The following is a 25,474-nucleotide window of genomic DNA, read 5'->3' on the forward strand; positions in this document are numbered from 1 at the left end:
ACCAGAAGACCTCTCGAGGAAAAGAGACGAAGCAATTTCACAACTGTTAATTAAAGCAGTCTTTCTGCATTAAAAAACTTGTAATCACACCATCATTTTGAAGTAGCCACAAAATGTTGAGATAGAGAACACACAGGAAATAAGGAGGGCGCCAAGATCGGTTGTTCAGCAGCTGTCAGTGGTGGTTTTGGCCGAAAAATCATCAAAAAATAACAGCACAGTGAGAAGAAAATGGAGAGGAGAAGGTAGGCTAGTTGGTGGTGGCACAGGTGCTAGAGTTGCACAAAGAGTAATGTTGAAACTGTGATGAGGAACAAGCACAATGTAACGCCCTATTTTTCCTGTGTTGAAATAGTAGTTTATCTGTCTGTGAATAATACTGTCGGTCCGGGAGTCGGTATTATTTTGGTCCAGAAAAATTATTATATATGGTTACTATTTTATGTCACATTTTTGGAGCATGCATGCATGCATGATTTTTATGGGTAGAAAGTAAGAAGACGGTGCCTCCGGCACCGAATGTGACATCCGCCGTCGGGTCTCTCGGGACTGGGCGGTGGGTGTTACACACAAAGACTACTATTGAAATACTGAGGGGAGATGACAAATAATAAAAGTGGTGGCTGAGCAAAACATGTAGAGGTTTTGGGCGACGTGAGACTGAGCATGCCAAATGAAGCCCAAATTCGGAGCTCAAATAGATGCTGCAGGCATGAGTCAAAGGCTGGCAAAGATTCCCACCCACCATTTTCCTAGATGCCAGAGGGATCACATGGCTAGATGGTACTGTAGCTCTTGGGAGAGACGAACATAAACGTATTTGCTTTAGACATAAACGTATTTAGCTAGTTATAGTCTCAACAATTGTAACATCCCTTCCCGGTCCACCCGTAAACCTGAATGAACCGAGCCGAGACGCTACAAAATGGTTGACTGTATGGTCGGACATGCTGAAAATATACTGTATATTGAATATAATAACATGCTGGTACGGTTTACAAAAATGAAATGGGCCCAACTGAGTGCCCTGTACATGCCATAAAAAGGGTAGACCAAAGATATACAAGAAAATGATTAGCTACTCTGAAGACTGAGTCTTCTACAGATGAACTGCAGCAGTTGTAAGCTGACTCTCTACTGACCAATCTCAAAACCTGCGAGTTAAACAGGTAACTCGCTGAGCAAATAATGCTCAGTGGATATCTCATCATAAAAAGAACAATGAAACACATACATGTATAGAAATAAGCATGTAAACACATATGGCACATATAAGCATACATATCATGATACTATTCTTTTACCTTGATGGTCTTTCTTTTTGTTTAATATACTGTATGATTCATGCAATGTGAAGTCAAGATATCTGTATAGCTCCATAAGGTTATAGCGAAACCGAAGTGATAAGAAAAACTGTATGAAACTGTATGAATACTGTATGAATACTGTATGCTTGGCTGCTATGGCCTTTATAATCATATCCACTCAACGGCCTTTAGCCGGAGTACCAAACTGTATGAGGTGCAGATCTGCTATCCTATGTCGCGACATGGTCTTATCTACATGGTTTCTACCGAACCTCAATGGAGCATAATGTTGGTATGGCAATAGTATAACATAACATCACGTTAATAGTTCATAACTCATGTTCATAACTTCATAAATCATAATGTTCACTTAATTTCACATCATTGTATGCTTTCATGTTGTTTGATCCATGTTCTAATGTTATATTTTTGTTTTAGAATGGTTGGAGGCATACAAGGTGAGCAAAGGAATCCAATTGCATTGAAAAAGAAGTCCAAAAATGCATGAAAACCAAAGTCGCGAGCGCGCCTTGCAAAGTCGCGAGCGCGAGCTGCAGAAATGCAAGTCGCGAGCGCGCACTTGCAAGTCGCGAGCGCGTAAAGGGCAAAATGAGAGTCAGTGAGTTATCGAGCACAAGTCGCGAGCGCGCACTTGAAAGTCGCGAGCGCGTAATGTGCAAAATGAGAGGCAGAGAGCTTCAGGCCAAAGTCGTGAGCGCGCAAGTGCAAGTCGCGAGCGCGCGACGTGTTTCCAGTCTACGCGGTCGCGCGACGTGCTTCCAGCCTGCGCGAGCTGCACTCTTTTGGTCATATCTCTCAATATACAACTCCGATTTGGGTGATTCAAAAACCCATGTAAAGCTAACACATAGAGGAACAAATAACTCTTCTATGACTCCTCCTAATTCCATCATTTACTAGGGTAAAAATCAAGATGAAGTCACTGGTTCTTTTTCCAGAAAACCTGTTTCAACATTCCCCTGTTTTCTCACCATTTCCAGTCCTCTCACTCAACACTAAGCAATATATGGTCTCATTATCAACACACTACACAAGTTCTCATGCAAGAAAAATGGTAAATGAAAAGAGATATCAAACCTTTACTCCAAAAAGCTTGAACTCTTCTTTAGTTTCCTTTTTCTACTACCTTTGAACTTCCTTCACCTATAATAAGAATTCTTATCACTTATCTACGATATAACTCAATTAGAGGTTGAATAGCATAAAGCTTCAAGAAATTCTACTTACTTGGAGAACTAAAGGTTGCCTTAATGCTTAACTACCATGAAAATGGATGGAGAAAGGAAAGAGATGAAGAGAAAGATGAAGGAGATAAAGAGGAAGATGAAGATGAAGAAAACGTTGAAGATGAAGGTGAAGAAAATGAAGAACGCAAGGTCAAATGGAAGGCTCGTATACTTCCCAACCATCTCTTTAATTGTATGGTGCAATTACCAAATAAGACCTACATTTTCTACATGTTACCTTTTAATACCTCAACTGAATATTCTAGTGCAAGTAAATCCACTTATAAACCCATTCTACCCCAACCGGGTTTGGTTCGGTCTGACTCAACTCGACTCTATGAACTGACTCGACTCGGTAGGATGTCACAACAATAAATATGCAAGAACTGGAATCAATCCCATGAATATGCAATATCAATCCAATTCGAAACTAGAACTATCGAGCCAATTTCAATTCAGTCTTTTACTGAGTCGATTCTTGTCCAAACCAAACTGGTGGCTAACTTTAGTATAATTAGTATTTTTTGTAACATGCGTTTGCGCGTTATTATTATTCGGTATTACTCGCTATTTATACTCATTAAATTATTCTTATATAGGATTAAGTATGGTTATAATTTTTCTCTTATATTTTTTAGATATTTATATAATATTAAGACATGATTTTATATATAATAACTTTAAATTAAAATTTATCTCTATTTAAATAATATTCAAATTATAAGCGAATAATATTTTTCTTAAACTAATTTTAATATGACATGATGACATTAAAAGTCAAGTATATTTAATAAAACAATTATAGATGATAAAATAAAAATTTATTATTAATTATAAGATTAGACTTCAATTTTTTTGAAAATGATAAAGTTAGACTTTAATTAGCATCGATTTCTTTAAAAAAACTAAATAATATGATCCTATGTTGTTAGATATGCTTTGAGTTCATGAAAATCAAATAAAAGAAACAAAACTCTGAAGTAAATAATAAAAAAGGAACTCAAATATACATGAACCTCCACATAAACAAATTTCAATCGGTGAAAAAAAGATTGTTTTGATTTCAGATTCGTTACCGATTTAGATTAATGGTGTTGGGATCTACAAATTCCTATTAATTAAAAGTTTTGAGGACCACATTATATCCATTTTTTGATTTTTTTTCTTTTTAGAGTATTTTGCTTTGATTAATTTATATTGAGATACGTAGATATATAGATATCTCATAATCTTATAATATGTGCAGTTCTTCTATTTATAGAAGAAAATTATCCAATCTATTTTGCGAGAATTGAAAATGATTTAATATTGTATGATACGGTGACAATCAATATTTACGGAAAAATAAAAAAATAAAATGTTGACTTTATAAATATAAAAATTAAAAAATTATATATAAATAAATAGATATAAATGAAAAAAATCAAAATTTTAAAAGTGGTATATGTATAAATCGTGTGAAACAATATTTTTTATAGATATTTTTTTTTTTGCATTTTGAAGTTTATTTTAAAATTAAATAATAATTTTTTTGAAACAATTAATATCGTAAATAATCAATGATGGAAGATTTAATTAGAAAAATATTTTAAAATAACAATATTAAAATAATATAATAATATATGTTTTTTAATCAATTAATAAAAAAATATAAAAAAAAACTCTAATTTATCAATTATTAAAAACTCAAGTTATTTAATCAATTCAATCTATTATCAATTAACCAATGACTAAGGATATTTCAGAATTTTTAAATTTTTATTAAAGTTATTATAGGTAATCTCATTATTTCTCTCTTATTTCTACATTTATATATAATATAGATAGTAATAAAGAATGATATTTTTTTAAATGACAATAAATTATTGGATAGGTGTATAAGGGATGGATATACATACAGTGTAGATAAGTATCTTTAAATATGTGAGCAATTAAAGTTTGGTTCAATTGATTGTAAATCTCCTTTTTTGTATTAACAAAAGTTTGTTTTTTTTATTAATTATCATTAAATTAAAATAAAATAATTTTATTTAATATAAATATTTTCTATAATATAATATAAACAGTAATATTACATTTTATGCTTTAAAAAAAAATTCCAATATAACATATTTGTTTATTATTCTGCTTTTTTTCAATAAGATCAAATGTTTCTAAAGTTATTTACTAGGAAATCAACAAAAGAAATAAAGTAAAATTAAGAACCAAAAGCTATTTGCTATGACTTGATGAGGCATCACTGGGCTTTTAGCCCAACAAATTAACTCTGTATTCCATGTCATTGTATGAATTATAAATTAAAAGAATGTTATATATAAGAATTACTGTATTATATAAGAGTTATATATGAATTTAGTGAAATTGATTTTCAGTTAGACTTGTGTTTTATTCATCGCCATCGCTAATTATATTCATGTAATTATCTATATATATTCGAAATAAAATTTTCAATCTTTACCCATTTCCTTGACCAGGTTCGGATCGAATGCATACCCATTTCCTTGATTTTGCATACCTACTTATACATACCCAAGGATGCAAGAAACAGAAAGAGGAAGAGGAAGAAGAGCACAAAGTATTTTCTTGAATAAAATTACAAGGCAGGTTCTTGTCAAACAAGGAGAACAAGTTCATATATTTAGTCTTCTTCCTCATCAGTGACAAATTTGCCAGTACCTGGATTCAAAGCAGCAATGAAGAAGAAGATAATATTGAACAACACAAGGGGTTCCAATTCATTGATGGGAATGCCAGTCTCAATATTCAGTTGCGCTAGAGCTCCTTTTCCTGTTATAATCTCTCCGATTAAAGAAAATGCAATTCCTAGCTGCGCCAATCTCCCCACAAACAGCTCATTTGCCTTTGTAAATCCAAACAACGGACCTTGCAATTCCCAAAAAAAAAAAAAAAAAAAAAAAAAAAAAAAAAAAAAAGGTAAACTTTAATGGCAAACCTAATTTATTTGGTATTTTGGAGTCTGTAAGTATAGAATTATTGTGGAAATTGCAAAGTGAATTGTTATACCTCCTTCTTTAAGACCTAAAGCTGCCCTGAAACTTTTGCCAGGAGGGATGACTGCACCTTCAATGCCGGTGGGTGGGTCGTCGACGAATTTGCCACGGTCGCCCAAAGCTCCAATGGCTCCAAGAAGAGTGAAGAGGATGAAGAAAAGAAGAAGTGGCTCTGCTTCATAAATGGGAATTCCTGTCTCTAGATTCAATTGAGCTAGAATTCCTTTTCCTGTTACTGCTTCACCCAACAAGGATGCCTGCAAAATATTTATTTGTAAACTGCAATTGCCATAAAAATTAATCTTCTCTTTTTTTTTTTTTTAATTGTAAATCTCTGAATTTTTGTAACAAGATGAAAGTATTTTACAAAATTAGTATAATCTTGCCATTGAAAACTTCTCTAATTTCCTCCAACGCCAAATTAAAAAAAACATATTAATGCAAACTAGATTTAATTATTGGATCAACAATAATTTTTAATTTTGTTATATTACAAATTGATTTGATTCTGAAAACTTCTGTTGTTAAATGTATAAGACTTATTTATTGTTTTTATTATTTCTTTTTTTTAAGAAAATTAAAAATCGACTAGTCACATAATACAACATTAATAATAAACCGAAAATACCATTATTCAAGACTTAACATGGAATGAATTGCTTTAATAAATAAGTGAGCCACTATTTAAATAACTAGTATTTTCTAATATTTAAAATTTTGATATTATAATCAAGTAACGAAAATATGAAATCTTTTAAAAATAATTTTCAAATATAAATTCTTTTTTATGAAACAGCCAATTCACTTAAATAATATTACTTAAATTATATAAAAATAATAATGCTACTTATGAAATATAAAAAAAAAAAATTAAGGAAAAAAAAAAAAAAGAAAGACAGATGAACTCACAGCAAAGCCAAGCATAGCCACGCGTCCCACAAAGAGCTCATTCTGTTTAGTGAAACCAATTCCACCAGAAGTCCCAAAGATACCATCTTCAACCTTTTCCTTGGGTTTTTCAACCTATAATTAATTAAATAAATTAAAAGATTAACAACATTTAAACCCAAATTAAATACACAAATTCCATCTCTCCTACTCCAACAAAAAACAAAGAAATGGCATATGCTTACCTTCTTAGGAGGTGCCTTGGCTTTTGACTTGAAGAGAGCAAGTGTAGTAAATGGTTTAGAAGTAGAAAAAGAAGTTTTACTGATAGAAATTGGGTTAAACACAAGATTAGAGAATGGCTTAGGCCTTAATCTTTCAACTTGGAATTGAAGTAAAGGGTCTCTCTTCAAATCTACAACATGCCGAGTAGAAACACCAGAGATGAACAACATGGTTTGAGCCATTACAGCTTCTCTTTAATTTCTTTAGGAGCTATTGACGGTGAAGAAGTATATTTAATTATAAAAGCATCCTTTCTTTATTTCTTTTTATATATTATATAAAGATTTTATTTTTAAGGAGAGAGTGAAATGTGTGCATAAGATGTGGATATGGCGTGAGGGTTAAATGACGGGCAAATAGAGTGACCACGTCTCTTTGTATCCCTTTTTTGTTTGTTGATATGTGATTTTTAGATCTCAAGTAAGTTTTTGGCTCTTGGCTCTATAATAGATTTTGGAAAATAATTGGTATTTTTGTACATATTATTTACTATTTACTCAAAGGTACCATTAATTTCCTTAAGTTATTATAATTCTTAGTATTTTTTTTTTTTTAAACATAATTACAGTTTCAAAACCGTGAATTTTAGTTTTAAAATTACCGATTCCATTTATAAGAAAATGAAATTAAAATCAAATCACTTTTAAGCAGTTTTTAAGATGAGTATAAAATTATTAATTTTGATTCTGTTTCAGTTTAAAATCAAAATTATTAATCTTTTTAAAATTTTATTTTTGAAATTTATAGCCCGAAGAAACAACGATAATAATGTACAAATTAAAAACATTAAACCAATTTGATAAACAATCTAAAAATTTATTTTAAAATTTATGATAAAATAAAAAACAAATTGAAAAATTTCTTTGAAAATATTTTTCTTTCACACTTTTAAACTTGGAATACTGATTGCAAACTAAAATTGTCAGTCTCAATTTTAAAAATAAAAAATAAAATTGAATTATAAATACATAATTTAGTTATGATTTAAAATTAGAAACCATTGACCGCAATTTGATATTGATTTTAATAGATTTAACTTCGATTCGACCTCGATTTAAAATTGAATTATGATCATATTTACCTTTTTTTCATATAATTTTCAAATTTAATTATTTAAATTTTAATCAATTGTAATTTATAAATTTAAACACTTTAGCATAAATTATGATAAACTACAAATTACTAAAGTAAATTCAACTCTATAAAATTAGAGTTAAACTTATGAAAAATATTTATCGTGAGAATAATCACCAATTCTGAAATAAAATTAGTATGATACTAAATTTCCACAATAGCCCCTCAAAGTGAAAAGAGAAGATAATGAAATTTGAAACCTGAAAGGAAGGAGTGGAATATGTGATGGTGAAGCAACCAATGAGGGTTTGAGTCTTGACAAAATAAACGACAGATGTCATCTGAATTCTCCATCATAACTCGCTCAGATAAAATTTAAAAACGAAACAAGAAAAGTCCACACAGTAGCTGTTGGAGATGCGCACCACACAGTAACATACTTATTCCACGTCACATGTTATGCCAACCTGGCATGTGGCTTCCAATAATATAGGGTCCAAGGAATCCACTAGAACTAAAACAACCACTATTGATTTGACACCTCATCAAACTACAGTACAATATCCATAGGGATATTTTTCCCGCCAAATTAGCACATGGAATTTATATGTAGTAGATACTCTTCTTGGGCTTTGGCCCAACCCAATTACTGTTATGGGCTTTGAGCTCTATAACTGACAAGCCCCTTCTCAAACTTTAACCGAAGAATTACATTTATGATTTATGTATGCAGACAAAGCCCATCTCTCAATTCCTACATTATTTTTTCCTTTATGTAGGCCCATAAGAAAAGAAAATGCTAAAGTGTATCACTATTTCTCGTACCTAAAAAAAAAAAATTAAGAAAATGGAATTTGGAAAGGATTAACAAATCATCAACCTACTTAAAAGAAAATTAGTGATCTATTCACTTCATATGAAAATTTAAATAATTCTTACAGTGAAAATGATTTTCAATTCTTTAATATCTTTCAGTAGAAAATTTTTCATATAATTTTGAAATCTAAAAGAAAGAAAGTGACGACGGTCTTCAATACTGTATTTATAAATGATTCTAAACAAATTTTATAAATTGTTATGAAATTTATTTATATTAATAAAACTTAAAGAATGAAACTCATGTGCATAAAAAAATGCGATTTTAAGTGATATTTTTATTTTGATTTAATATAAATTTTTTATTGTATATAAAATATAAATATAAAAGGCCAAAATTTCCTTTATTGAGAATAAATAAAATTTGTTGTCTCGAAAGCACAAAATTTAACTCCAAGCATTTTCGGGAAACAAGAAGACATGACGTAAAGGGCAAGAGAGAGAAAAAGTTGCAAAGTGGTTTGAAACAGATATATATCTTTTTAACAAAAGAAAAGAAATCACCTGTAAAATACACGTAACAAAATAATGCAATTTCGGATTAATTATTGCTTGTTTGCACTAATCAACTAAATCTTTACGGTTATCACCACTGTTGAAAGAATTTTTTTAAATATTAGCTGTGAAATACATGTAAATTTAATATTTTTCTAATAAATTTACAAAAAATGTAAAGGATGGTTTTTTTTTCCGGAATATATAATTTAACTTCCGAATGGTAAAAAATCTTTATGACGGCGTAATAATTCTATACCTTCTCATACTAGTAGCATTAATTTTTAAGATTTTTAACTTTTAAATGTAAAATATTAATTTTATATGTGGTTAATGTAGTTTTTAAAATAATTTTTTCATATTTTTCGACTCTTGATGAAATTAATTTTATAAATTAAATTATTTAATGAATCAATTAAAATAAAAATTAACGGTGTCTTTTTCTTTAGCGATAAATAATTAAAAGGAACATTATGCTACCATTCATATTTTGATTTGTGATGGTGACAATCGGTTAGTAGCTGGTCACTCAGGAATAATTATTTCCAATCCAAAAACTTGTTGTGGTGACATACCTGTTACGTAATTATCATTAGCAAATTATTTACATAATATTTACTGTTTTTATTTTTATTTTTATTTTTTTTAAATGAAAAAGGGGAGTGGGCAGTGCGCATATTACATAATTCTCCCATTTTGTCCTCATTCCTCATAAATGATTTTGAAAGATAAAAATTCATTTTGAATTTTATATAAATGCTGTAATAAATATAAAAAGTGAAATTTAATAGTAAATAAGACATGAATAAATGATATTTATCTACGATTTGATGAGTAAGAAATTAAGAAGTGCATAAAATTATCATAAAAATATATAAAAATTGGATTTTTTAAATGAACTAATATTATTGAAATTTTTATATATTAAAATTAAATTAAGTTTTCATTTTATTCAATATAGTGACATATTTTTTCTCAAAGATTTTAATTCATACAATACAACTGTACGATAAATGATTTTGCCACAATTTGTACCTAATACAACTCTTAGTGGCATATTTAAAAATGATCGGAGTGCCCTAATACTTTTAGGTGATTTATTTAAGATTTAGTTATAAATTTAATGTCTGAATTTCTTAGAATTTTCAATTTTAATATTTCAATGAAAAATATTTGTAATCGGTCGTCTAAGCTCTTAAAATATTTTGAATTATATGTATTCATCACACGTGGCTTTACCAACAACCGCAAAAAATATTCAGAAAAGAGTCGTGTAGGATGGCAATTGACATGCTACATTGATTTTGACATATACAAGAGTTTTGATTGGTCAAAACCTTATGACAAAATTGCCCTTAGTGAGACACTTCGGGCAACAGATGTGAAATCGAAAACAGCCTCTCATCCCAATTACAAAGAACGAAACCCTATCGCATTTATCCTAAACTAATCGAAACATTGCCCTAAACGAATCCCGAAAGTAATTTGAGAAAACCAAGTAGAAGAACCGAAAAGGCGTTCATCGTATCCATTATTGAGGTTAATATTGATTTCTTGAATTTTGATGATTTGATAAAACAAATCGATTGAAATTGTTTGCGTTTTTTTTTTTCTTTGATTTTATCGATTCCATTGCTATTATTTGTAGATGATTTGAAAAAACAATTCTGATCATCCAAAGCAATAATATTAGAATCGATTTTTCAGTGTTATTCTTATTTATATTATACACAATAACTGTATTCACAAGTTACTCTTGGTTTTAAAATAAAATATAATTAGTCAAATTATTTTTTATTTTTATTATAATTTAAGAGAATTAATTATTTTTTTAATTTTCATATAAAAATTTTTAATAATTTATATTTCGAAACAAAGAGAGCGTATGTTTCTAATATATTATTGTCTAATTACATAAACTTTGATGAATTATTAATTCATATAATTGGTGTTTTAAAATAAGTAAGCAACCATGAAATACAAATCCACTCATCATAATTTGTTAACTTGATATTCAATTTCAATTATCAAATCAAATGGCCATTATTTGTTGGACACATATAATTTATTAATTATTTTCACTTCAAATTGATAAGTTTCCTACCTAAGCTCCATATTGCTTGCACGTTTCATTTCGCCAGTCCACTCTCACTCCAATCACAATCACATAGCAAATGCATCATTGTACAATATTTAGTCATTAAATGCAATTGGGTATCATGCATAACATGCCCAAGTCATATGACTAGTCCAGAGCTCCCAACTCTGAGGTTTTTTTTTTTTTTTTAACAGCCCAAATATGAGTTGGGGCATTTCTTCTCTTCTTCATTATTATCTTGCCATTAAATGACATATTTCTAACATGCACCTTAGTTTGAAATAATATTATTATTTATAAGACAAAGTATTCTAAGTTCATCGGTTGTTGTAAAATGTGCTCAATTCTATTTTATTTTGGCTACATGCATTTAACCGCTTGCAGCCTAAACTTTACTAATGATTTATAGTTAATATTACACACCTTTCGGCACTAATTATAGATAATTTTTAGAATTTTTGGTTTTTATCTATAAAATATTGATTTATTATATAGTTAGTATGACTTTTGAGACAATGATATATTTAACTTTTTAATGAGTGTTTGACTTATTTGATCTTACAAGTTGAACAGTTTAATAAATTAATTTTGAAAATTGAAGTATTTAATAGGTGTAGTTTTATAAGTTGAAGTATTTAATGCGTCAAAATAAAAGTTAATGGTGCCACAAGATTAAAATAATAAAGTTTAGGGGTGATTATGTATTTGGTCATTTTATTTTTCCTTCAAAATAATTAATTTTTTCTATCATTTCTTCCCTCCAATTTCAATAGAATTAAATTAATAATATAATTTAAAGCTAGAAATTTTAAGTTGTATTCTCTCTGTTTTCCTGAATATTTGTCATTTTTTTATTTTTCTTAAATTCCAATATATATGTCTTTTTATTATTTCAACACAGCATTTAATTTTTTTTTTTAAATATACCCTTGTTAAACGTATTGTCCATCATAATTATAACACCATTCTAAACAAAATGTTACCTTTTCCCATTAAATTTAACAAATTAGATATTGATCGGAAGACAAAACCACGTTATGAAAAATTGAATGATAATAATTAAGACTCCAAAGGGTATTATGGAAATTTTATTATCTATTTTTATAAAATTTAAATTATTATTAATTAATTTTCTTAATAAAAAAAATTGAGGAACAGATTGAGCAGTAAAACTGAATTAAATTAAAATCAGAAAGTAAATGACACATGTGAAAGGATATTTTATTTAATGCATGTGTGTTCATATACATATAAATTCTCTAATGATTAAATGATTTGAAATAGTATTATTTAATATTCAACTGTTTACATTAAATGTATAAGAAGACTCATCTATATCTGTGTCCACTTCTGTATCACTCTACCCCTAACATTCAATGGACCAACACTACCCCGATATTCAAGAATAAATAAAATCCAAAATTTTATTTATTTATTATTATTTTTTTCTTGAGAAGCATAGTATTGACATTATTGTTGAGGTGATGAAGTGTCCCCACTTTGATTTTCCACTAGAGATTCATTGATTCATAAATACCTTATCATTTTTCATTCAATAGATCCTTTTTTTTTCCAAGTTCTGTTTACAAAAAACTAGTTTTTAGATATTGAAAATGCATAGTCGAATAATGCCAAACTTTCTTCTTTTTTTTTTCTTTTCTCATTTTTACAATTTACAATTTTTATCTTTTGCGGATCAGACTGTTCTTTAATCAATTCATAATTGTAACATAATTTTTAATAATGTAATCAAAATTATATTGATATAATAATCTGCTTCGTTTACAGCAATAATGTAAATTTTTTTTTTCAAAAATAGATGTTGAATATATATATATTACAAAAATTATTATTATTATTATTTTTTTAGTTTTGAATATCACAACAAACCGTTTTCAACATATCTGTTGTTTTATTCTTAATTTTCAAACCTCAATCAAAAAAAGTTGATATCCTTTTCTTTGGAGGTAGTACCTTGTCCTCGATCGGTGTATGGGTGTATGTAAATTTACAGCTAAGCCAAGAATAGGCTAACGCATGAAAAGCTAGACCAGAGCGAGCAAATCGCGGGTTAAATCAATTTGTCAAAATTTCATAAAACCAAAATAATGCAATTTTTTTGACAAGAAAAACTCGCTAACAAAATTGGATTTCATAACAAAGTTTAATTGAAAGTTTAGAAATAGTTAAAAAAAAAAAATCAAATCAAAATAATTGGAATTACCGAATTTTTAATGAAATAGATTAAATATTTGTTCATTACACATTAAAATAGTTTTTAAAATATTTATATAAATAATTAAGTTTTCACTCAATTATTATTTATTTATAGAAATTAATCTAAATTGAAATAATTATTATAAATAGGTTGATTACTAAATTATTGATATATAAGTAGGTTGATTTAATCTTTTAATAGACCTTATTTGGTTCAAAATAGTCTATTTTTTTATAAAGCATATTTTTTGGAAACAAACATTTTTAAGGAAATTATTTTTCAAGAAGTATAATTTGAATGTTTTTAATATATAAATCAATTTTTTGAAAAGTAAATTGCTCTCAAATTACAAAAGATAATAATATCCAATAACATAAATTTATATGTGTCTGAATAGTTTGAAATTACATTTCAAATTTAGAAATTATCATATCTGTACGAAGCGTAGCTTGTACAACGAATGAACAATAACATTAAATTTTCTATTTCAGCAGATTACTTAAACAAGCATATCTCTTCAGCTGGCAAGCTCCATCCATACATTTTCGTGTATTTTACTTTTTTAATATTTTTTTGAATTTTATAATTTAAACTTAATTTAAATTTTAATTTTATATACTCCTTTTTAATGCATGAATTTACCCTTTCTTCGGAAATAAAAAATTGGAACCTAATAAATTAAAACTCCATGCAAGGGATAATATTGGAATTGGGAAAAGACTAGGCAGTAGAGGTGGGTCCCTATTCCAAAAAAATAGATTGGCCCATGTACATGATAACATGCATTATATTCCTAAGGGCCTTACCGCCTTTTGGAGTGTCTCCTCCACGTGACGTGAATGGCTTTTAGGTTGGACTTTTAAGCCTCTACGACCTGCGATTAGCAACCGGCACCCAACTGGAAAAGGAATTATCATTCCTCTCAATATCCAATTTTACTTGAAAATAACACCACTTATTACACTTTTTTTTTTTTTATCATACACATAAAAAAATGTAATTATTTTATTTATTTTAATTAGCAGCCCAACCAATTATTCATTATCACCATAAGATATTAATTTAATTTTCAACCTATCAAAATTAAATTTAGACTTTGTATATAGTAAATAATAATATACATAAGTTGAGTTTGCATGTGCTTCTTTTCTTCTATCTTACCTAATCGAATTATTGTCATAATTTGAAATAAATATTATATTGAAAATTATAAACTTTACATTGATAAATATTTATATTTATAAAATTTTAATTATATTTATTATTATATAAAACTTCGAGGTTTGTTTAGAATTATAAAGTATTTGTATATAATAATCATTACACTAAAATTCAATTTAAATATAAAAAAGTATGTCAATCAAGGTGTCTTTTAATCGGTACAGTAAGACATCTTCGATTTGCTCGCGTAAATTATAACTTTGTAGTAAATACATATATGACTTAACGATAAATTTGGATTTAAATATATTTTTTACTAAAAAAAATACTATTTCCCATTACAACTCAACATATCATTTCAACCCATTAAGATTTTCACTAAATAAAAAATATATAATTTAAAATTTTTTATGCTATTTAAATATTAATAGACATCTTGTTAAATTATTCTCGATGTGATTTTCATCATAAGGTGTATATTGTAGTTTGATTCATTCAAAAGTAATTTCTTTTAGCTGATTGGGTTAATTTAATTTAATTTTTTTAATAAATTCATGAATAAGTTTATTTATTTGATAGTATTAATTTTGCTTACAAATCATAATATAGATTATCAAATGACGTGTAAGTTTCATTTTAAATTTTAAATTAACTCATTATTATATAATATAAATAAAAAAGTTATAATTTAATTCATTAAATTTATTAAATAAGTTAATTTGAATTCTTTGAAATCTCGAATCACTCTTACACAAAATAATTTTTTTTTAAGTACGGTGCGATTCTCCTTTTATCAGTTTTTATCCATTTCAAGAGTGTACTTCTCAACGATTGATCCAGCTTACGGTTGGATAATTGTTCGTCTTTGTTATTTGTTATATTCTCAAATAATTAATAAAATTATGTTATTTATTTAAATTATAATAAATTATGAAAAAAATCATTTTATTTGTTTAAATTAAAGTAAATTAAATATATTTTTTAAAAAAATAAATTTTTATTATTTATTAAAATTTTAAATACCACAAGTATATAATTTTCGGCTTCAAACACTAAACAGGCTTTGCACCAGCAGAGTAGCAGCAATTATTCAAGTCGTCTGCAGAATCTGGTGCACTCCCAATCGTCGGATCTAAATAAGCAGAGATCTCAAAAATCCTAATATCTACATCTCTAAGGGAGATAGAGATTGTGACAGGAAATGCGCACTTGATTATAGGATTCCTCCACCTTGGCACAGACAAACAACAAACAGTTAGTATTATTTAAAAATTTAGAAAAGCTGAGACAGAAACAGTTAAAGAAAAAAGGACTCAAAATTCAAAGACAAGAGCGTCTCTGCAACATTTAAAATTTCAAAATTGTAATTAAATATATTAATATTGGAATTAAACTTCCATTACTCTTTGCTACTACAGCAATCTTCAATCTTCACTCATGGGCGGGAATAGGAGAAATCCAATTTCAAAAATCAATAATAAAACAAATTGAATGAGTGAAAGCGAAATCAAATAAAAAAAAGTAAAATTTGCTTTTTTATTTTTATTTTTTTACCCAAAAAAACTGATTTTTTTTTTTCCTTTTTTTGAGGTCTCGTTCACTCATCATGGCTCTTTCAGTTCACAGCTTCACATTCACAATCACATGCTCTTCTCCTTTTTTAATTCTCGAAAAAAGAAAAGGAAATGACCGGAAGGTGAGAACTACAAAACAAGAAATAGAAACCCCAGTTTTCCTTTTTTTAAAAAGAAAGAAAAGAAATAGAAACCCACAATATCTGTTATGTTACTAGATGCTGTTGGTATATCTGGATGTTTATATTTCTCACTGACATCCCGCAGATTCTTGCAGAGCATTACTTTTTTATTTATTGTGTTTCTGCAATTCTTAATCTTTCTTTCCTTTCACATTTATGACCTAAACTGAGTTTCAATCGATCTCTTGGTCTGTTTTTGATGTTCAGTCAAAGGTATTTGATCTGGGTTTTTATTCTTATAAATTGTATTATCTATTTGAAATAGTTTTACAGGATTTTTGGACTTAAATCTTTGATGGGTCGCTCATCGTAGGGATTTTTTGAATTGGATATTCTAGGTTTTCTAGTTCTTGCGTCCCATATTTTTGTGAATAGTCACTGTTTCATTGATACTGGTTTGTGCTTTTCTACTTCGAGGATTTTTTTTTTGCTGAGGAGAGATTTGAGTGGTCCTTAATAGTTGGGTCTCCCCGTTTTCTGATTAAACGCATGGGTTTCCAATGATTTCACTGTTCAATGTTGCTTCAAAACAATTTCACTTTGCCTGATGGGTGCTGGTAATTTTCTCTAAGTCTTTGGTTATTTGGGTTTGAAAGTGGAATCTTTTGTTGTTGTTGTTGTTGTTGCTGTTGGGTTGGATGGCTATTGGGTGAATTTGAAGCAAAGCTGATAAAATGAGAAGACAAGTCATCTTTTTGTTTAATTTTTGAGTTTGTTGAGAGAGGACAAGTATTTCTGGGTATAAGGGGCTCTTGCCTGCTGCATCAACAATATGCAGTAGAACTTTGTTCTGGGTATCCTTTTTTGCTCTTTTACTATCTGTGTTTTAGTGATTATTTCATTTTAATGAGCTCAATTATGTGCAGATAAATGTTCTTTGATTAGATAGAGCTGGAATCCCAGATATTGTGATGGAAAAAAGGAAATGGTTGTGGAAGAGGAAGTCATCGGAGAGAAGCCCGGGCGAAACTGAAAGTTCAGGATCAATATCTTCACAATCTGAGAGATTCTCTGATGAACAGGTAGGTGGCTATGACCTAGAACCCAAACCCATGAGTATGAATCTGAGATTGGTTTTTAGCTATTTTTTTTTCTCCTTTGAGTCTTATATAAGCTTCTCTTGAATAAATTTGGACAGAGATGAATTTGACATCAAAATGTTGCTTCTTAACCATATGAAAGTGTTGATTATTCAACTCTTCTTTCTTGAAATCATGCTCTTCGAATGGAATCGATGGATTATGAATAAACATTTGAAAGTCTCTAGTCTAATTCTTTTTGGCATGTGATGACTTATAACGTTTAACCATAGTGTCTTATTTTGAGCTTGCTTTAGGCATCATAAGCGTGTTTGAAATGTGGCTATTAAATTGTAATTTGATCTGAACACTTCCAACTAAATAGGCGTAGTTTGTGCTTGCTGCTTGGAAATTGCTGTGAAAAGTAATCTAAGCAGTGAAGTGGTATAATGAACTGAGTTACTGAGCTATTGTAAAGCTAAGCTTGGATTAAAAACTAAATTTGATGTACTATAATCAAATACATGGAATAAGCATCACAAAATATAAACCAAAAATCATTATCGTTTGGGATAGACTTGGATTTCTTGCTAATAATGTTGGAAACTACAAATCCTTCTAGCTGTAGTCTTTATTAAAAAGCATATAATGGCATTTCTTCATTGAATGGATGTCAAATTTTCATATCAGATAAACAGGCAACTAGATTAAAAGGAGCAGTTGCATGTTCCAAGTTGTTAAGGCAGAGCATCCTAGACTATCTTTCAAAGGTGCATTTCTAAAAGGAACAGACATAAATTTTTATTTCAACAGCAGACTTACATATTATTTGTGATATCAAATTTTCAATGGAATCTTTGTTCAGTTATTTGATTGTGTATATTTTGTTCGGTAGAATCTTACTGTGTCACATGTTGTGTCTAATCAAATTAAGTGACATTCTCCACTGAGAACAATTGTGGTTTTGCTGGCTTCTGCTTGAGATTGCATTTTCCCCCCTTGTTAATTGCTAATCCTTGCTCTGTTCCTGCTCGTTTCACCCTTTTTCTGATCATTGAAGCAGGACAACTTGAAGGCATCTCCTAATAATGAAACTCAATCTCCAGAGGTTACATCAAAAACTGTAGTGAGGGATGAAGATGTCAATGATAGTGTTAGGATTCTAACAGAGAAGTTATCAGCTGCCCTTGTGAATGTTAGTGCCAAAGATGACTTGGTAAAGCAGCATTCCAAAGTTGCTGAAGAGGCTGTTGCAGGTATCAACTCAGATGCTAATTAGAAACAATTAAGATGTACCTACACGACCATGCTGTGTACACATTCTTGCCAAAGGGGTTGATTACAAATGAATTGTCACAATGCTTTCTATATTTAGGAATTTTATCTACAGTGAATTCTATATGATTTTACGGTGCATAAATTTTTTTTCCTTTGTTTAAGCTATATGTTTCCTTGATAAATTTTAGGATGGGAAAAGGCTGAAAATGAAGTAGCAGCTTTGAAGAAACAACTTGAAGCTGCTATTCAGCAGAACTGTGCTCTGGAAGATCGGGTGAGTCATCTTGATGGGGCACTAAAGGAATGTGTAAGGCAGCTAAGACAAGCAAGAGAAGAGCATGAGGAAAAGGTCTACGAGGCTGTGACAAAGAAGACAATTGAATGGGAATCCGTTAAATCTGAACTTGAAAATCAGCTTCTTGAACTGAAGACAAAAGCAGAAGCTACTAAGTCAGAATCTCCGCCTCAAATTGTTCCGGATCTATGGCATAAGCTTGAATATTTGGAGAAAGATAATGCATCCCTGAAGCTTGAAATCCTGTCTTTATCTGAGGAGTTGGAACTCAGAATAATTGAAAGGGACTTGAGTACTCAAGCAGCTGAAACAGCAAGCAAGCAACATTTGGATAGCATAAAGAAGGTAGCAAAACTCGAGGCTGAGTGTCGGAGGCTAAAAGCCGTGGCTTGCAAATCATCATCACTTAATGATCATAAAACTTCTATTGCCTCCTCAATGTATGTTGAATCCCTCACTGATAGTCAATCAGACAGTGGGGAGAGGCTTAATGCAGTGGAGCTGGATGCTCACAAAATAAGTTGCTTGGAACCATCCAAATGTGAGCCAAGTTGCTCAGACTCATGGGCATCTGCATTGATTGCTGAGCTTGATCAATTCAAGAATGAAAAAGCTGTTAATCGAAATCTTCCAGCCTCATCAATTGAAATTGATCTCATGGATGATTTTCTTGAAATGGAACGACTTGCTTCTTTGCCTGAGAATGAAAGTGGAACTCATCAATCTGAACCAGAACCTGTTGCCACACAATCTACTGATGTAGAAAGCTCATTACGAGCTGAGCTTGAAATAATGATTCATCGGACAGCTGAGTTGGAAAAACAGCTACAGAAGATGGAAGGGGAAAAAGTTGAATTGGAAGAAAAGTTAGAGAAAATACTAGTAGAAAGAACTGAATTGGAGATGTCCCTCACCATAAGTCGGGAAAAGAATGAAGAATTTCAAATTCAACTGGGGGAGGCTGAACTAAAGATGAAGCAGCTGCACCAGGAATTATCTATCGCTAATGAATCAAAGCAACAAATTGAATCTCAACTTGTTAGCATGGAAGTGGAGGCCCGGACCATGGCTTCAAAGGTTGATTCATTAGAAGCAGAGTTGGAAAAAGAGAAGGTTCTATCAGCAGAACTTGCTGTCAAGTGTCGGACACTAGAAGAAGAGCTCTCTGAAAAGAACAAGGAAGTCGAACTCCAGAAATCTGCTAGCTCAAATGGTGAACTGAAGATAAAACAGGTTGATAATTAATTACTTGCATTGTCTGCATAATATATTCATGTTCCCATTATCCTTGATCATGCATTGATATTGGAGCTTGTTTGGCAGGAGGACTTAGCTGTAGCTGCTGGGAAACTTGCTGAATGCCAGAAAACAATAGCATCTCTAGGGAAGCAACTGAAATCTCTAGCAACCTTAGAGGACTTCTTGATTGACACGGCAAGCCTGCCAGAATTCACTGCAGGAGGAGCATTGATGCCTAAAGCTACTGAAGAACCATGGAAGTTGCATTCTAGTGACACATTATCACCTAAAAGGGATTCCAGCTCTTCAAGAATAGCCAGTGAGAATTCTGGTCCTTCAGTGAATAAAAATGAAGGGCACTCGACCCCCTCATCATCATCATCAGCTTCATCAGTCTCATCGATTCACATTAATTCTGAGAAGAACCGAAATGGCTTCGCAAAATTTTTCTCTCGAAACAAGAATGGAATACAGCTAGAAATTTAGCAAGTAGGAAAAGAGGAAAAACAAACTATATATGGTTTCTTGATTGTAAAAGCAGGAAACTTGTTAAGCAGTTGATTAAGTGCTATTTAATCATCAGTAGTACTTGTTCTACTTGATTTAATTATACATAATGATGTTTAGGAATTCCACATTCGAGCAAATTTCAAATGTTTTGGTCATGTATTCATATACAGCATTGAAAATGCTTCTGTTGTTTTCAGGATTAACTGTTTGGGTTCCCTACATTCATCAAAATGTTTATTTACTTATTAAAGGAGTAGTATAAAAGGCCAATTGGGAATTCTACTTCCAGGAATGGAGTTGCAGTCATAAATGGGTCATTGGCTGGGCCAAGTTTTCCGGTTACCAGATGTAAAAAAATGAGAATGCCAAAAGAAGCTTTGGGGTGAGAGAGGCTCGAACTCTCGACCTCAGGATAACTCGAGTGCTATGAGACCTACGCGCTAGCCAACTGCGCCACCACCCCATGTTGAAAGTTTTGTAAGACAAATTTATTAATACTAATGTAAATGGCGAAGTTACACCAGCCCATTAATTTGTGTCAGTAAATAAAAAAAAAAAAAAAAAAGGAAAAAATGAAAACTCCAACACTAATTAAAAATTAAAAATTTATGTCTTTATGCAGAGAGGGCAAGCCAAAGAAAATCAAATTCAGAAGACGTAACTCCAACCTTTGTGGCTTAATAAGAAATCCTAGAGCTGCTTAACTCGAGAAAGAAGGTCTTAATTTCTATCGCAATGAGGTTATGGCAAATTAAATAGCTGCTCATGTGAAGTTCAATTCCAGTGAAATTAATTGATTAAAAAAATTGAATATAAATTTTTTTTTTCTAGATCATGATTTCCGATAGTAATTAAAAAAAAAAAAAAAATTGAAAACAATTTTTAAGTCAATCCAAGAATAAAATTTGAACTATAAATTGATATTCAATTATTGAGCTATTAGCTTAACGTTTAAGAATGTAGGGGTGAGTAGGTAAAAAACAAAAAAAAAAAAAAGAAAACACTCTGTAGTATCTGCAAAATATTAACATAAAAGAGCAGTTTAGAGATGGATAAACAAAACAAAACAAAACAAAACCGATAATGAAATTGAAGCCAATGAAACTACCAAGTGTGCAGAGGCCACCTAGTAAGCAAAACATGTGTGCTGAATTGAACTCTGACAAAATTTTCACTTGTAACAGGTTGTGGGAAAGCAACTATGTTCCCAAGCACATAATTTACAAAGCTGATTCCTTACATCACACTATGAAATTACATTGGGCTGAGTACAACTCATCTCAACAAATAACTAAAAATGAAAAAAAAAAAAAAAAAATTAAGGAAACTAAGATAAATACATCCCTTTTGCATCTCCATTTTTCAGCTATTCGCGATGATTGTCAGTACTTTTGAGAGGTTTTCTCTCCCTTCTGAATGCATCATATAGATCAATGCCAAGACAAGCATTGAGCAAATTCATTCCAGCCATTCCAAACAGAGCAAGCGGCAACTCCACCCCCTTCCCAAACTTGGGTGCATCGGTTAGTAGCTTGATGGTGATAAGAACGTGAGAAACAGATCTTGCGAAAATGAAAGTAAGCCAATTAAGAATCCACTCCAACTTTACAGCTTTGCTCTCACTGTCCCGTACACCAGCCATCCGTCGCACTTTCCTTACATGTAAGAAGATTGAATGCAGCTGTATATGAAAATAACTTAAAAATTCAGAAATACAAAACTGCACAGTATATGTGTTTACTAATATTTTAAAATTTTACAAGTCTTTTAATCTTTGATCACATCTGCATTTGAGTGTCTCAAGAGTCTAACAGCTAGATCCGTCCAAGAAAGATAAGAAGGAATATGTAGAACAATGACCATTCCCTACATTACATTCAGATAGTCCTCCCCTTGAAAAATGTTGTTCGAAAAATTGGAAGTGCTCTTCCGGAATTTATCCACTTTCATATTATAATAGAAGAACAACAAAAAAGCTCAGAGTTTCTCAATCACATAAACAACCAGACAAAAGTCCTGTGGAAGCAGAAGTCCTAAACTTGAATACTTTTGTTTCCTCTGAATTGGAAGAACCATTATGGATAAAGAGTTTAAGTGATTCTCACTAAGCCAAAGTTGATTGACTTTCGAAATTAAGCTTTTAAATTCAAGTTCTGAAAAGGAGGCCTAAAACCTAGTCAAACTTTCATTAATTGTAAAATTATAAGTTAAGTGAGGATCCACACCCTTTTGCCAAAGAAATTTTCTTAAGATCCAAACATAGGAATTGAAATCCCACAAGTGTCGAATAAAAATTATTTGATATGCAAATGAAACACACCCATCAATGCTTGATTCTTGCTTAACTTGATGATGGACATGCTATGATATATGTAATATTGGTGGTATGATACAATTTATCACACAATTTAAACTTGTAGTTGTTGAAATGATATGCTTTGTCCATTGTATGAAGTTATGAACCGTGAATAATGAATCTTACCCAAAATACAGATGCAACCCTAAGCATTAACTATTCTAGCCACTAGCCACTACTCAAGCCATTTTTTGAACTTTAAGTGAAACGTTAAACCAGTAAAGGAAAAATCAACAGAATTTAGATGGAGTTGATTGTTGAGGAAACATACCTCGCAAATAAGAGTGAGAATTAGGTAATTGATTGTGACATTCCGATACAAAGCGAGGGTAAAGCAAATGAGAAGTATCAGATGGTGCATTAGGATGGAAGGGATCAAGCCACTGTACAGTCGGTAAAGCAGCATGTCCAACTGATCATATGCAAAATATCCACATGAGAAACACAAAGTGGGATATGCCCATTGCCAAGTACCTCCAACCAGTTGTGAATGCTCAAACATCCCATTTAAACCATGCTTTAAGCACTGATGGGCTAAAATAAAGATCACTGCAGATGAAACAGACATAAATAACAAATTAATAACGATAATCTGAGTAAAAGATATGTAGAAAAAATATATTGCAACAGAAGTAATGTCATCAAAATACTTGAATATTTGAAAATTCATTGGCGTTTTACCAACATAAACAATTATAAAACTATTTTCACGAACACAACATTTTCAGTGTTGACTATCAGTAAGTAAAAAGAGATCAATGTGTTAAGCGCCAACTCAAGAATTCATTCCATATTGATTTCAAGCATGAGTTTTCCAATACCGATGACTTCCATATTATTTATTCTTTCACTTCAGATCAAGAAAATCCTCTTATATGTAAAACTCAATTGCGCAGGATTGAATATCACGTTATTGAAATATATAAATGGAAGAACTCTCTGGATAACAGCTGGTAGTCAAACAATCTCATCATCCCTTAAAATAGCCGGCAACCTCACCATTGAAGTGCCAAGGTAGTATTATATGGCGATTAATTTTCCAGCTAACACCACAAATCTCAAATACTTCAAAGACAATTGTCTATACAAAAGTTCTCACTGAAAGATCAAGCTCCTAATAAGATAAAAACAGCAAAAACACTGTCAACCTTAACTATTTATGGCCTATATTGAAGTCAGTTAAAAATAATTAAAGTTACCAACAAACCCATAAAAGAAACAATCAAAGCAAAAACGATAAGAACACAAGCATAAAAATCCCACCCCAATCCAACCCAGAAGAAAACAGACAAATAAGAACCTGAAGCGGAGGTGATGCTGGAGTGGAGCAGAGAAACAGAGGTATTAACAAAGAGAGGATCACGAGAGACGAGAAATCTAATGACCCAGTTGGCTATTTGGAAGAAGCAAGTTCCAGCGATTATCCAAAGAAGCTCTGATCGCTTATTGAATAATATCTCAAATACAACTGAGACAAACCACAGAATTAGAGTGGCTAAAAAGAAAACGCCAGCCCTATTGTTGTCGTTTCGATTGTGACTGGTTCTTGTTCTTGCCATTTGAATTGTCTCTATCTGCCCTATACTCCCGGAACAGAGAAAGAGGGCTAGAGAGAGAACTTTCTGGAAGTATTACATGGCTGTGGCTTGACTGCTTGTTTTGTGTTCGTAGTCCCTGGTAGTTGCGAATGGATTTGGAGAATTCAAGATTGCTTCTGTCACCCGCAATCTGAACCCCCCACCCACCCGTCGTTCAACCCGAATAGGTGGCTCCGAATAACTCAATATGTTTTTAATTTATTTTTATTTTTTTTCAATGAGATGGTCCGCCACGTAAACGGGACCAAATAAGTTTTTCACAGTAACCAAAGCAGATTGAGAACTACATAAATCGATTCAATACCAAATTAAACCATATCGATTTAGATTTGATTTCATTATTTTGAACGAATAGCCTATTTTATGGGTAAAAAATTAATTAAATTAGGTATGAAAAAAGACTGAATTGGAATTGAAAATAAAAAATAGAAGGTTATTACTGTCCAAACCAAAGGGTAATCGATCTTCTAAAAAGTTGACCGAACCAGATTGAAATGGGTTCCTCCGCATTGATTTTTCAGGTCATACCTGAATAGTGCTCCCCTTTACCATGTACAGTCAAACATGGATGTTGAAACATGTACGGCTCGTTAGTTTCAAAACTCATGTAAACGGAGTTAAAAATAAAATGTAAGCGTATTTATTTGTTTTATCGAAATTAACTTTTTTTTATATATTTTTTAAGTATATTATTATATTTTCATGTTTTTAATCCGTTTTGTTTATTTTATGTACTTTCAGATGTTAAATTGTTATAAAATAA

The 25,474-nt window shown here is 30.7% G+C and overlaps 3 protein-coding genes and 1 non-coding gene across 10 annotated transcripts; 1 reads left to right on the forward strand and 3 right to left on the reverse strand.

The window, feature by feature from the left end:
* Positions 1–5,108: 5,108 nt before the first annotated feature.
* Positions 5,109–7,019, reverse strand: NPQ4 (Chlorophyll A-B binding family protein). Its single transcript, XM_012222850.3, has 4 exons — positions 6,699–7,019; positions 6,475–6,588; positions 5,579–5,822; positions 5,109–5,437 (listed from the first exon to the last, which is right to left on the reverse strand). Exons 1-4 carry the CDS (start codon positions 6,918–6,920, stop codon positions 5,193–5,195), a joined length of 825 nt encoding a protein of 274 aa, XP_012078240.1. The 5' UTR covers positions 6,921–7,019; the 3' UTR covers positions 5,109–5,192.
* Positions 7,020–16,144: 9,125 nt separating this feature from the next.
* Positions 16,145–20,960, forward strand: LOC105638941 (filament-like protein (DUF869)). 7 transcript variants are annotated; one of them, XM_012222852.4, is made up of 5 exons: positions 16,145–16,356; positions 17,283–17,438; positions 18,496–18,691; positions 18,902–20,241; positions 20,332–20,960. In XM_012222852.4, the coding sequence occupies exons 2-5, from the start codon at positions 17,328–17,330 to the stop codon at positions 20,731–20,733; spliced, it is 2,049 nt and encodes a 682-aa protein (XP_012078242.1). In that variant the 5' UTR covers positions 16,145–16,356; positions 17,283–17,327; the 3' UTR covers positions 20,734–20,960. The 7 variants fall into 7 exon arrangements, with proteins under 7 accessions (XP_012078242.1, XP_012078246.1, XP_012078243.1 ...); XM_012222856.4 differs by having other exon boundaries at positions 16,154–16,356; positions 18,499–18,691; XM_012222853.2 differs by lacking the exon at positions 16,145–16,356 and adding an exon at positions 16,363–16,629.
* Positions 20,961–21,135: 175 nt separating this feature from the next.
* TRNAM-CAU (transfer RNA methionine (anticodon CAU)) lies at positions 21,136–21,220 on the reverse strand. Its single transcript is given in 2 exon segments — positions 21,136–21,171; positions 21,183–21,220. It is a non-coding gene; the product is annotated as a tRNA-Met (tRNA).
* A 667-nt stretch (positions 21,221–21,887) lies between these two features.
* LOC105638942 (TRAM, LAG1 and CLN8 (TLC) lipid-sensing domain containing protein) lies at positions 21,888–24,846 on the reverse strand. Its single transcript, XM_012222857.4, has 3 exons — positions 24,414–24,846; positions 23,385–23,662; positions 21,888–22,438 (listed from the first exon to the last, which is right to left on the reverse strand). The coding sequence occupies exons 1-3, from the start codon at positions 24,670–24,672 to the stop codon at positions 22,124–22,126; spliced, it is 852 nt and encodes a 283-aa protein (XP_012078247.1). The 5' UTR covers positions 24,673–24,846; the 3' UTR covers positions 21,888–22,123.
* Between the last annotated feature and the right edge of the window lie 628 nt (positions 24,847–25,474).

The sequence above is a fragment of the Jatropha curcas genome, chromosome 9 (assembly GCF_041381405.1).
Source record: "Jatropha curcas cultivar XTBG-Jc1 chromosome 9, XTBG_Jcur_1.0, whole genome shotgun sequence".
Classification (NCBI taxonomy): domain Eukaryota; kingdom Viridiplantae; phylum Streptophyta; class Magnoliopsida; order Malpighiales; family Euphorbiaceae; genus Jatropha; species Jatropha curcas.

Excerpts from the sequence above, each read along its gene's own strand:
- NPQ4 (XM_012222850.3), bottom strand. The coding sequence starts at position 6,920 with ATGGCTCAAACCATGTTGTTCATCTCTGGTGTTTCTACTCGGCATGTT. Across the intron at positions 6,589-6,698 it reads CCAAGGCACCTCCTAAGAAG|GTTGAAAAACCCAAGGAAAA; the intron begins GTAAGCATATGC and ends AATTAATTATAG. Across the intron at positions 5,438-5,578 it reads TTTAGGTCTTAAAGAAGGAG|GTCCGTTGTTTGGATTTACA; the intron begins GTATAACAATTC and ends GGGAATTGCAAG.
- LOC105638941 (XM_012222852.4), top strand. The coding sequence starts at position 17,328 with ATGGAAAAAAGGAAATGGTTGTGGAAGAGGAAGTCATCGGAGAGAAGC. Across the intron at positions 17,439-18,495 it reads AGAGATTCTCTGATGAACAG|CAGGACAACTTGAAGGCATC; the intron begins GTAGGTGGCTAT and ends TGATCATTGAAG. Across the intron at positions 20,242-20,331 it reads GTGAACTGAAGATAAAACAG|GAGGACTTAGCTGTAGCTGC; the intron begins GTTGATAATTAA and ends CTTGTTTGGCAG.
- LOC105638942 (XM_012222857.4), bottom strand. The coding sequence starts at position 24,672 with ATGGCAAGAACAAGAACCAGTCACAATCGAAACGACAACAATAGGGCT. Across the intron at positions 23,663-24,413 it reads CAGCATCACCTCCGCTTCAG|TGATCTTTATTTTAGCCCAT; the intron begins GTTCTTATTTGT and ends TTTCATCTGCAG. Across the intron at positions 22,439-23,384 it reads TTCTCACTCTTATTTGCGAG|CTGCATTCAATCTTCTTACA; the intron begins GTATGTTTCCTC and ends TTTCATATACAG.